The sequence below is a fragment of the Lonchura striata genome, chromosome 15 (assembly GCF_050655825.1).
Source record: "Lonchura striata isolate lonStrDom1 chromosome 15, ASM5065582v1, whole genome shotgun sequence".
In the NCBI taxonomy this organism is placed as follows: Eukaryota; Metazoa; Chordata; class Aves; order Passeriformes; family Estrildidae; genus Lonchura; species Lonchura striata.
The window spans coordinates 12,906,097-12,918,783 of record NC_140717.1 but is presented as its reverse complement, the minus strand read 5'-3'; the positions used below and the strand labels follow the sequence as shown (position 1 = coordinate 12,918,783).

General features: G+C 53.2%; 1 protein-coding gene across 1 annotated transcript; it reads left to right on the top strand.

Annotated features, from left to right (window-relative positions):
• Positions 1–6,500: 6,500 nt before the first annotated feature.
• Positions 6,501–12,671, top strand: FICD (FIC domain protein adenylyltransferase). Its single transcript, XM_077787219.2, has 3 exons — positions 6,501–6,574; positions 8,632–8,967; positions 10,182–12,671. Exons 2-3 carry the CDS (start codon positions 8,682–8,684, stop codon positions 11,252–11,254), a joined length of 1,359 nt encoding a protein of 452 aa, XP_077643345.1. The 5' UTR covers positions 6,501–6,574; positions 8,632–8,681; the 3' UTR covers positions 11,255–12,671.
• Positions 12,672–12,687: the final 16 nt, after the last annotated feature.

Sequence of the window (12,687 nt, the reverse complement as noted above, 5' to 3'; positions counted from 1 at the left end):
GGCAGCAATCCCAGCACAGGGATCCCAAAAGGAGTGCTGGACCAGTAACACCAGTAAGAGCAGGGTGCTGGGGCGCACCCACACCGAGCTGGGATCAAATCCTGCTGCAAAATCCAGGATTTGAAAAGCAGGAATGTGGATTCCTGAGCTTGCACCATTCCCCTCCACCCCCGACTGTCCCAGCTCCCTTGTTTATTTTTACCCACCAGTGCCTGCTGCACTCACCAGTAATCAAATAAATATGGGAAACCAGGAGAGGCACCCAGAGACTCCCTTATCTCAGTTTTCCATGGACTGGCAGTTCCTGGGATGTTTACTCAGAGCCTTTAAAAAGCAACACCAGGTTCACTTTCTGCCACTGGAGTTTGCCAAGTTTCCCTGGATCTCATCCCACCCAGGCAGGTCCTGGAGAGAGGGCACAGCTTGCTCAGATCCCAGAGGTGCAATAAAAAAAATCACAGTGAAAGGCAAATTCCTGATGGATTTTCCACAAACAGTTGGCAAAAAAAAAAAAAAAAAAAAAAATGTTGCTGTCAAAGCTGCCCTTATTTGGGTGCTTTTTCCAGAAATTGTGCTCTGGCTCTGGCTCTTGATCCATTCTCCAGGAATGCCAGGCACAGGGAACTCAGCTGATGCTGGGACACCTCCCTAATTCCTGCTGGAATGTGACCCTCAAACACTTTTCCCAAGGCTGATGCATCTCCCATTCCTGCCCTGTGCACCCACAGCCTCCCTGCTGCCACAAGGGACCCATTCCCACCCTCTGCCTCCCATTCCCAAGGAACCTGGGGCTCCAATCCTGCAGAGAAATCTCAATCTCAACACCCCCCAAAGTCTCTCTCCCCTCCCCAGGCAATTCCAGAGCTGTGTCTTTATCCGTTGCAGCAGCAGGTTGTGCTGGAAGTGGAAGAGAGAGAAGCAGATGCTTTTCCCCATGCATTTCTCCTTCCACAGCCTAACACACATAAAAAGAGAGAGAAAAAAAATAAACAAAAAAACCCCAAAAAAACCAAACCTTGGAATCGAATTTACAAGCTAATTAGGCAGAGAATCGATTTGAACATCACTGGGATACCAGAAAAATGCCAGCTGAGCTGGGAAGGCTTGGGCTGGTTTTCCATGGAAATTAAAATTGCCACAGGCTGCTGGAGGCAGGAGCTGGAGCCATTCCCTGGGAGGTCTGAGCCCTTTCCCACCCCCAGCAGCCTCTTGGTTTATCTCCAATTTGTAAAACGACTGTGAGAGGTGAAGAAAAGGGAATTTTCCTTCCCAACAGGAGAACGTGTGAATTCCTGTGCCATGGGATTAGGGAGAAATCCAAAAGATGCTGGAAAGAAACACCAGCTCCTTTTGATTCCTCTTCAGCAGCACTGCCTTGCCCAAATCCCAGCCAAAAATCCAGTTCCTGTACTCCAACAGATTTCACACCAAGGGAGCACAACATGGAATTGCTTCTTTTTTAGAGGGATGGAGGCACCTCTAAACCCCTGCAGGTCTCTCCTGATTGATCTGTGCCATTATCCCAGTTATCCACCAGCCAGCAGCTCCCTGTCTCTCAGGAATTATGGATCTACCCAGTGACACACGGATGGAAAATTAAAACTCTATAATTCTAATTAAATTTTATTCTATTTCACCAGCAAAGGCACAGGGAAATCATTGTTTCTTTGCTGCTCAGACCCCCAAAATTCCAGGAGAAAATGAGATTTCTCTTGCTCGCATTAGATCCTGAGTTTTTCCCCATCTCTGCTGGGTTTCTTTGCAAATTCCCACTGCTCCTGTTCAGCTGCCAAGCAGGAGCAGGGAGCTGCCATGGCATTCCTTTTGGGAAGGGGCAGGGAGCCTGGCACTGCCCCTCCCAGTGCCCAGGGAGGTTCACACCCAGCTCCTGCTCAGCCTCTTCCTGTCGAAAGCAAAGCCATGAATCCAAATTAATGTTGAATTTAACATCCCAGCTCCAAGGGAATTAAACACAGCCTCAGAAAGGGGAATATTTCCCAGCTCTGAGTTTTTGCAGAGTGCTGGACAGTCTTGATGGCCACGGAGTTCCACAAATGGGGGCTGCTCCCTGCTGGTGGGGCAGAGGGAAGGTTTGCATTTAGAGGAATTCCAGAGGATCCCTTTTTACCCAGGAGCATGCAGGAAAATGAGCAGAGCACCCTGAAAAGCTGGGAATGACACAGGCTCTGTCTCTGAGCTCTGCTGAACAATATAGGTTTGCAAACCCATTTTTTTTCCATTTGCCAATCCATTTTTCTTCCATGTGCAAATCCATTTTTTTTCCATTTTCAAATCCATTTTTTCCCAACTCCTGCCCTGTTCCCGAGTGAACGTGCTGAGGAAAGAGTGGTGCAGAATTCCAAGGCCAGATCTCCTCAATGGCACCAACCACAGAGGGGATTTGTGATTCCTAAAGGACCATCCACCTGCTTGATTTCCCATTTATCACAATCAGCACAAATTAAAAGTCATTTGCATATCCCAGGCTCCGGGAGCCTTGGGAAACTTGGATCCATGGAGAAGCAAAATGTGAGTGGCAGGTGGCTCCTGTGGCCTCTGCTCCAGAGCTCCTGTTTCTCTCCCTGGGATTTAGAAGCTTAAATAACTCCTGAATTTCAGGAATATTCCTGTTTTCAAATCCTGCTCGGGGTATTCAGGTAGAGCAGAGCCCTCCCAGGTTGGCCACAGTGCCTGAAATGATGGAATTCAGCCCGGGATCAGGAGAGGAGACCTGCAGCAGCTCCCCAGCACCTCTGCCAGGACACAGCTCTGTCCCCAGCATCCCTGCACTGCCCTTGCCATGGTGACTGAGCCCTGGCCCCTTTTCCTGCCACTTTGAAGGAAAAATGTCCCTCCAGAGCACTCCCAGCTAGCCTCAGCCTCATCCTGCACCCAGCACATCCCACAGGACACCCTGGTCCCAAAGGACAGGGATTGCTGCCTGGAGCTGACCATCACCAAGGGAACAAAAAAAATCCAGGAGGATCCAGTCATTCCCACACTTAAACAGGGGGGGTTTGAAGGGAAATCCAAGCAGGGAAGAGCTTGAAGCCATCCAAGGCCAGCAGAGCATAGAAAACTTGGGGACAGCACTGTCCCCATGGCTGGTGGCACGTGGGAATCCAGGGCTTCCCTCTGGCTGCCCTGGGACCCTGGCAGGGGTCAGGAACCCCCCTGGACAGAGCCCCCAGAGACACTGGCTGTGATCTCTGTCCATGGAAAAGAGTTTTCAATCTTACAGGATCAATTACCAGCTCTGAGTGTTTGATATCAGTAATAATTAAGTGTGGCATGGGTGCAAAAGTAAAATTTTAGGATTCTAGATTAGGGGTTCAAAGGGGACAAGATGGAGGAAATTGGGTGTGCCTTGTCCTTTTTCTCCTTCTTCATGCCCTCCATGTCTCACTGTGGTGTTGGCATTTTTCTGTTGGTTCAGGCTGGGGACACACTGTCCAACGTAGGTGACAGATATTGGCACGTTATTGTAAATGCAGCCCAGGGAGTTTCTGGTATTTAATGTTTGTAACATCCCACTGAGGGCAGAGCCCCACACGCTGCCCTGCAGGACAGAGCTGGGCAGGGCAGCAGAACATGTGAGAGATAAACAGAATAAACAACCTGGAAACCAGCACAGACCAATTATGGCTTCTGCTTTGGCAGAGACTTTCTACAATCTGGGATCATCAATAGATCAGATTCTGACAGTGGCACTGGCAGAACCCACAAGCAGTGCCACCCCCGAGGGTGCCAGGCTGCTTCTGTGCCCTCCCAAATCCCCCCTGGCACCTGCTGAGCTCTGGCAGCTCTCAGGACCCAAGCAGGGGTGAGCTGAGCAGCTTAAAGGCAAATCAGCTCCTTTTGTGATCTGCTCCCACTCTCTTGCCCCGTTTTTGTCCTCGTCGTCCCACCCTGGGCATGGGGCTTGGGTGGAGCTGGGGCTGCTCAGGGATGCAGCACACGGGGTGTGATGTCCCCTCTGTGGCAGGAGAGGTGGCCACCCCCATCCCACTGCTCCTCTGGCAGCTGGGGAACATCATGGAACGGTTTGGGTGGGAAGGAACCTTCCAGATCATCTCAGGGCACCTTCCCCAGCCCAGGTCGCTCCAGCCCAACCTGAAAGAAGCAGCACTGATGCATCTGCCTGACCACATCCTGATCACATCCTCCAAAGGGGTGCCAGGGAAGATTATCCCAAGGATCAGCCTTGGGAAGCACAAGCTCCGAGCTGCTGGTGCACCCAGGAGCCCAGCAATGTTGGGAAGGATGGATAAATATCATTATTCATAATAATACAGCCAGGATGAAAACAATCCTCCGTACTGGCTGGACAACACCCTTACCTACAGATAAGTCCAAAAGCCAAGTGGAGTGTTCCATCTCACCCCCAAAATGTATGGTTCACCCCACACCTGTATCCCTCCCCTAAAACATCAAGTGCCTGTAACCCCATTGGCCCAAGTCTTGTTCCAGCCCACCTTGAAGCCCCCTGATAAGGGGTCCCCGAGGGGCCAAACACTCTCTTGGATCTTCCCCCCTCTCAGAACCTCCACCCTTTCCTAGAGCATCCTCCTGTCTCTCATCCCCTATCCCCTCAAGCCTCTCCACGTGCTGCGTCTGGCAGCTCCAAGCAGGACCTTTCTCCATCCCTAATAAACCTGATACCCCAAGAGCAGCCTGCAGAGATCTCTCATCTCCATCCACCCAAACCATCCTGGAGCCCCACGCTCCCTACACAGGAACATCTGAGTGCACGTCCAAGGGAATTTTATCCCAGCACAAACAGTTCCAGAACGAAGCCAGGGCCTTACTCAACCCCCAAATATGTTTTGCAGGATCGGTGCCTCCAAAGGCAGAAGCTGGGGGCTGCAGCAGGCTGGGATGTTCCCATGGAGCAGCCAGAGGAGTCAGTGCCATCTGCCGGCTGCAGCGACCTCGCCGCTCCCAAATCCATGGGATGGAGAGGAACCAAGCCCAGCCTCACGCTAAAACCTCCAGGATCCCTCTGGAACGCTGCTCCCAAGCAAATTCCCCTAAGGGTCCAGATGGGATCTGTCTGATCCGTGTCCAAGCACACTGAGAATTCCCAGGATGAGCAAGCAGGAGTGGGAGCTCTGATGTGCCCAGGCTGCAGCTCCAGTGTTCCACAGCTCTCTTCCCACCTTTGGGATCTCCCCTTGCTGCTCCTGACAGAGTCACACATGGAAATCCTTGGATCCACACTGGGGAAGAGCTGTGGGCGTGCCAAGGATCCACAGTGTCCCCAGGGATGAGGTGGCATCATCGGCTTCTCCCTCAGCTTGGACCTTCCACAGGCACCAAGAGGCATCAGAGCTGGGATGAGCCACCAGGCACAGCTGCCTGTCCTGCTCTGCTGGAGTCCATTTAACTAGGGAATAGCTGCTAAGTGTCTTTATCACCATTTTAAAAAGGAAAACTCATCCCTGCTCCACAGTTATCCCAGAATTAGCTTTAGGTGCCTGATCCCTGAGGAAAACACAGGTTTGTGTCGAAGCTGCCTCAGGGAGAGAGGAAGGATTTGCTCCTCCAAAGGTCTCTGCAGGCATTTCCAGGCTCCTGCTGCCTGGGGGACACTTTGGGGCTGCGGGGGTGGCCTGGGGGCTCCGTGTGCTGCAGGGATCCCAGGGCTGATCCCACAGCCTGGGTTAGGGGTGGCTCATCCATCACCACAGCTCGCCCAGCTGCTCTCACCCAACAGCAAAAACAACGATCCTGCTTTTCCTGCTGAAAACAAGCCCCAAAAAGGGGGATTGTCTCTGGGAACTCTATTTGCAGAGGAAGGAGGATGGAGTGGGGGCAGCACGAAGCTAACGTGGATTGGGATGCTGGGCATGGGCACAGCTTCTTCTGAAATGCAGTTTAAATACCCCTGAAGCCATTTCTGACAAACCAGGTTATTTTTTTCCCTCCTGGTGATGATCTGCATCTGGTACAAAACCACCTTATCACCTTGCTAGATACTGATTCCGAGGGAGTTCCCTGCAATTATTTAAAATATTAGCTTTTCCCTCAACTTTTTTTCCCAATCTCTCCCTGTTCCTGGCCTGCAGCAGAAGGAGAGGCGCAGGCGTGGAACACCTGCAGCTTCAGGCCAAAAATAAAGAGGGCAATATCCAGAAGGGCCGCGGGTGGGCGACGGGAGTTCTGTATCAACAGGCAGAGGTGATTTTCCATGGAAATGGCCACAAATGGAACGCCATGGGATTTAACCCTTTGTGAGCCCCGCCGCGCTCCCGTCGCCTAGCAACAGCGCGCCATGCCCTAATATGGCAATGCGCCCGCCCACTCTCTACTCGCTCTTCTCATTGGCTGCGTGCGCATGATTGACGTGTATTCTCGCCAATGGCCAGCCTCCACGAGCCTCTCCCGCGCCCGGCCCACGGCGCTACGCGGAAGTCGCTGCAGGAAGTGGAGGGGAGGAGCGCGAGGGACGCGTCCGCTGCGGCAGCCAATGGGAGAGGAGCTGGGGAGCGGATCAGCCAATGGCAGCGCGCGGGGGCGGGGCCGGGGAGGGGCTGCGGGAGCCGGCAGCGGGCGGCACCGGGAGGCGGCAAAGGTGAGGAGAGACCGGGACCGGGAACGGGAATGGGAACCGAGAAAGGGAACGGGAACGGGGAACGGGAACGGGAACGGGAACCGGGAACGGGAACGGGAACCGGGAACGGGAACCTGGAACGGGAACGGGGAACGGGAACGGGAACTGGGAACGGGAACGGGAACGGGAACCGGGAACGGGACTGGGAACGGGAACGGGAATGAGAACAGGAACCGGGAACGGGAACAGGGAATGGGAACGGGAACCGGGAACGGGAACCGGGAACGGGAACGGGAACCGGGAACCGGGAAAGGGAACCGGGAATGGGAACTGGGAACGGGAACCGGGAACGGGAACCGGGAACGGGAACGGGAACCGGGAATGGGAACGGGAACCGGGAAAGGGAACAGGGAACGGGAACGGGAACCGGGAATGGGAACCGGGAACGGGAACCAGGAATGGGAACGGGAACAGGGAACGGGAACCGGGAACGGGAACCAGGAACGGAACGGGAATGGGAGTCTGGAACCGGGAACGGGAACAGGGAACCGGGAACAGGACTGAGAACAAGAACGTGAACAGGACTGGGAATGGGAACTGGGAACGGGAATGGGAATCTGGAACCGGGAACAGGAACCAGGAATGGGAACCGGGAACTGGGAATGGGGACAGGGACAGCACCAGAGCACCTGGGCTGAGCGGAGCGGGGGGTACCGGGCAGAGGGGGCCGGGGGGATTCCCCGGGGCTCGGCTCCCGGGCAGGCACCGGGGAAGGAGAAGCGAGCGTGGGAGGGAGCCCGGAGCCGTGCACGGAGCTCCGGCCTGGGGATGGCTCACCAGCCCGGAGGAGGGCGCGTGCTCCGTGATCCTCGCGGAACCGGACACTAAAAGGGTTTTTAAGAAGTCATGGGGATTTCGGGTTGGAAGGAAAAAGAAGCTGAGGAAATACCCTGGGAACGTGTAGGCCTTGCATCTTGCTAGAACTGCACCTGTGGAGCCAGTACATGATAAGTGATAGAATTGTTAGATGTGATGGTTGTTTAGTAATTAAACATAATTACTGTTCAATCGTAAGAATAATCATGAGAAACTGTGATCAGAAGCTTGAGAAAGATCACGAGAAACTCATGCTTGAATAAAGTCAATGTATACAATAGAACAATATAAGTTTAATCCAATAGAATATAAAGTACGTTCAGCTCAAAAGCCGTGTCGGAGTCAGATTTGGGTCTGGACCCCTGATTCCCAGAGCTCTCAATAAAAGCACCTGCAGATAATCACATCCTGTGATTCTGTGTGTGCCTGAATGCCAACCAACCGGCTGGCAGAGCCACGCTGCTGCTGGGCACCCATGGCTTGTCACAGGAATGCTCAGCAGCTCAGGGTGCACAGGGAAGGGGGTGGCAGGGACAGTCCCCAGTTGTTGGAATCTGAAGTATTGATGATCCCGAGATTGTAGAAAGTCTCTTTCTGCCCCTCTGCCAAAGCAGAAGCCATAATTGGTCTGTGCTGGTTTCCAGGTTGTTTATTCTGTTTATCTCTCACATGTTCTGCTGCCCTGCCCAGCTCTGTCCTGCAGGGCAGCGTGTGGGGCTCTGCCCTCAGTGGGATGTGACAAACATTAAATACCAGAAACTCCCTGGGCTGCATTTACAATAACGTGCCAATATCTGTCACCTACGTTGGACAGTGTGTCCCCAGCCTGAACCAACAGAAAAATGCCAACACCACAGTGAGACATGGAGGGCATGAAGGAGGAGAAAAAGGACAAGGCACACCCAATTTCCTCCATCTTGTCCCCTTTGGACCCCTCATCTAGAATCCTAAAATTTTACTTTTGCACCCGTGCCACACTTAATTATTACTGATATCAAACACTCAGAGCTGGTAATTCATCCTGTAAGATTGAAAACTTTTCCATGGACAGAGATCACAGCCAGTGTCTCTGGGGGCTCTGTCCAGGGGGGTTCCTGACCCCTGCCAGGGTCCCAGGGCAGCCAGAGGGAAGCCCTGGATTCCCACACCCATTGCTGTGACAAACTCAGAGCACATCACTCAGAGCCCCTGTGTGTCCCCAGGTGGGAGCAGCGGCGAGGGAGATGCTCCAGGTGGCCGTGCTGGAAGCAGGATGAACCTCGTGGCGATGGCGACCGAGCCCGAGCTCCAGTGGGTGTCCCTGTGGCTCCGTGTCCGCTGGGCGGCCGTGCTGGTGCTGCTGCTGAGCTCCCTGGTGATGCTGCTGCTGCCGCTGGCTGCCGTGGACAACCAGTGCCAGGCCGTGCTGAAGGGACTGTCCCTGCTGAGGAGCAGGCTGGGCTCCTCGGGAATCAGCAGGCTCACGGGACAGAGCACGGAGCTGAGCGTCACCTCCAAGGGGCTGGAGCTGCTGGTGCTGAAGGGAAAAGCATCCCCAGGTGAGAGGGGCATCCTCAGGTCAAGGAGCTGCTGGAGAGGGTCCAGCAGAGGCCACGGAGGTGATTTGAGGTCTGGAGCATCTTTGTGAGGAGAGACTGTGGGAGCTGGGCCTGGTCAGTCTGGAGGGAATCTCAGCAATCCATACAGACATCTCCAGGGGAGATGGTGCAGAGGATGGTGCCAGGTTCTGCTCAGTGGTGACAAGGAGTAAACTAAAACATAAGTTCCACCTCAATATGAGGAGTAGCCTCTTTCCATGAAGGACAGCTGCCCATGGAGTTGTGCAATCTCCCTCCATTGGGATGTTCCAAACCCACCTGGTCACCTTCCTGCTCCATGTATCCCTGCCTTGGCAAGGGTTTGGAGTGGGTGATTTCCAGAGGTCCTTGCAACCCCCCAGCACCAACCCAGAGATCTTCACCTCCTTCCTGGCCAGGTCCTGTACCCCTGATGGGAGTGACACTGTACCCTGATGGTAACAAACTGCAATTAAGTGCAATTAACACTGGCTGTAAATGACCTCGAGGTCAGGCAGGCCATCACCAGCTCCTTGACTGCATTCCAGGGCTCTGTGCTGGCATTGCTCCATCCCTCCAGAGTTTCTCCTCATGTTTTCAGTACTAGTAACTTCTGTGGAGGCAACTGGAACACAGAGAGGTGGTTTAATGCACAGAAATCCTGGCACAGAACAGCCTTTCAGGCAATGTCAGGCTGTGGCTGTGGCCAGCATCAGCCAGGACATTAATTTGGAAAACACTTAAAGGAATTATTGTGATACCAGCACTGTATCTTTGTTTGCATTAAATCTCTTACTGCTGGGAAAATGTTGGATAGTTCAGTGGAAAACCAGAAGTGCTGTTGGCAGCCAACATAAAAATGCTAACATTATAATTTCACCAAAAGAGTGTTAAAACTCTGTTAAAATACTGTTTCCTCCCACATGAAGCAGTTTGGTGGCCACCTGTGGCCATCTTGAGCCTGCTGCCCACAGGCCCTGCCTCCCTACACCTGCTGCCTCATACTCAGCCTGGAAAAGTGGCATAAATCTCTGGGATGAAAAGCTGGAACACAAATTCTGTTCCAGTTCTTCGAGACTGGTTTTGTTCAATTTTTATATCATAGGATATCCTGAGTTGGAAGGATCATGGAATCCAGATTTCCAGAAGTTTCCAGGAAAACTCACTACCCTTTATCTGTTACCATTTCATTCCAGAGGTGAAGCTGGAAGCCAGAGCAGCTCTGAATCAAGCCCTGGAGATGAAGCGCCAAGGGAAGCGGGAGAAGGCCCACAAACTCTTCCTGTACGCCCTCAAAATGGACCCGGATTACGTGGACGCCCTGAACGAGTTTGGGATCTTTTCTGAGGAGGAGAAGGACATCCTGCAGGCCGACTATCTGTACTCCAAAGCTCTGACCATCTCCCCCCACAACGAGAAGGCTCTGAGCAACCGGGGCCGGACGCTGCCCTTGGTGGAGGAGATCGACCAGAGGTACTTCAGCATCATCGACAGCAAGGTCAAGAAGGTGATGGCCATTCCCAAAGGGAATTCCGCCCTGCGACGGGTGATGGAGGAGTCCTACTACCACCACATCTACCACACGGTGGCCATCGAGGGGAACACGCTGACGCTGTCCGAGATCCGGCACATCATCGAGACCAGGTACGCCGTTCCCGGGAAGAGCCTGGCGGAGCAGAACGAGGTGATCGGCATGCACGCGGCCCTCAAGTTCGTCAACACCACGCTGGTGTCGCGCATCGGCTCTGTCACCAGCAGGGACATCCTGGACATCCACCGGCGCGTGCTGGGCTACGCCGACCCCGTGGAGGCCGGGCGGTTCCGCGCCACGCAGGTTTTCGTGGGCCACCACATCCCGCCCCACCCGCAGGACGTGGAGAAGCAGATGGAGGAGTTTGTGCAGTGGATGAACTCGGAGGACGCCATGAGCCTGCACCCCGTGGAGTTCGCGGCGCTGGCGCACTACAAGCTGGTTTACATCCACCCCTTCGTGGACGGCAACGGCCGCACCTCGCGGCTGCTGATGAACCTGATCCTGATGCAGGCGGGGTATCCGCCCATCACCATCCGCAAGGAGCAGCGGGCGGAGTATTACCACGTGCTGGAGGTGGCCAACGAGGGCGACGTGCGGCCCTTCATCCGCTTCATCGCCAAGTGCACCGAGACCACGCTGGACATGCTGCTCATCGCCACCACCGAGTACTCCGTGGGCCTGCCCGAGGCGGGCGGCGCCGCCCGCTGCAAACAAACCATCCCCGTCAAGACTTGAAGGGTTTTGGGCAAACTCAGGAGCTGGTGGAGCTGAGGGAGAGCAGAACTGCAAGGCACTCGGTGTTCCCGCTGGGAAATGACTGGACAGGAGGTGTCACTTGAGTGTTTTGTTTATTTAAAGTGTCTTATATTTGATTAAATTAATATAATTTATTTATATACATGATGCCAAACGGAACTGGGGATGGTGGCTGTGAACTGGAAGGAGAGGGGGGAGAGATGTCAGAGGGCTCAAAAAGATGAACTAAAATTGAATTTCTCCTTAAAACTAAGCTTCGAGGAGCTGCTTCAATCACAACCCTTCACCCAGGCAGTCAACTCTACTGTCTGAGCTCAACAAAGTCTAAACTGAGTTGGTTTTGTGTGGCTTCTTCCCTGTAGGTTCAAAACACATCCCTGAAGGAACAGCACTCTCCCAGCTGTGTCCACCAGGCCCTTTGGTGTCAGTCACACAGGTACTGAGCGGGAAGGAGGCTGAACTCCAGCCCAAAGGCATCTCTCCCCTCCCATTTCTGTTTCTGTGGCGCTTTGCATGTTTACTTTCAGCTGCCTTTCCTGGGCGGAGTTCTTACTAGTGGGAAGTGTTTGGTTTGGGATTACAGGTGATAGGAGTGGAACAAAAGGAGAAAGGCTCTGACTTACTTGAGGGAGAAGGACTCAGAAAACCTCAGCCAAGAGGAGCCCTGGGAAAGCACAACTGTCCTTAGACATTTCAGTGGAGGGGCTGGAAGGAGCTTGTCTGCAGAACTGTGGGCAGAAAAGGTCATCAGGCAGAGCCAGGAGACACCAGTTGTACCAATTTAGGAAGAATGTGTACAGGAAGTTTGCCAAAAACCTTCAGTTTCTTTAGTCCAGGCAAGGGAGCTTTCACAATTAATCACTGGTCATGTCATTACTCTGGTAAATGTGTCAAGAATCACTCGAGGCCTCTGTGTGCTGCAGGGGCTGTGCAGTGCCTGGAGCTGCTGAGCAGTTCAAAGCACTTTTTCCTTGGTTTTTAAGGTAAAAGTACCCACAAATCTCCCTACCCCAAACCTGCCGGGTGTGTAACGGCATCATTGACCCCACCACCTCCAAGCTCACAAAACTTCTATGTAAAATCCCAGTCTACAGTATTTAACCCCTTGACAAAAGCTGCCGGGCTGTCCTAGGCTTAGCTTTCTTCCCTTTTAACTCTCTCTTACCTGACAGGGAGTTTAGGTCATATTTTTGGGAAGCAGAAACCAGGAGGAGACTAGGAGTTCTCTGAGCACTGCTGCCAGGGAAAGCAGACAATACAGGAGGAAAGGTGTCCTGTCCTTACAAAGCATGTTATTTTTATAGTGCAACCCGAATATAAATAATGCACTTTAGAGCTCTGTCGGGGGGAAAAATGTTATTTTAGTAACAGATTAATAAACTATTTTAATATGAAAGTCTTGGTTTGGAAGA

Excerpts from the sequence above, each read along its gene's own strand:
- FICD (XM_077787219.2), top strand. The coding sequence starts at position 8,682 with ATGAACCTCGTGGCGATGGCGACCGAGCCCGAGCTCCAGTGGGTGTCC. Across the intron at positions 8,968-10,181 it reads GAAGGGAAAAGCATCCCCAG|AGGTGAAGCTGGAAGCCAGA; the intron begins GTGAGAGGGGCA and ends ATTTCATTCCAG.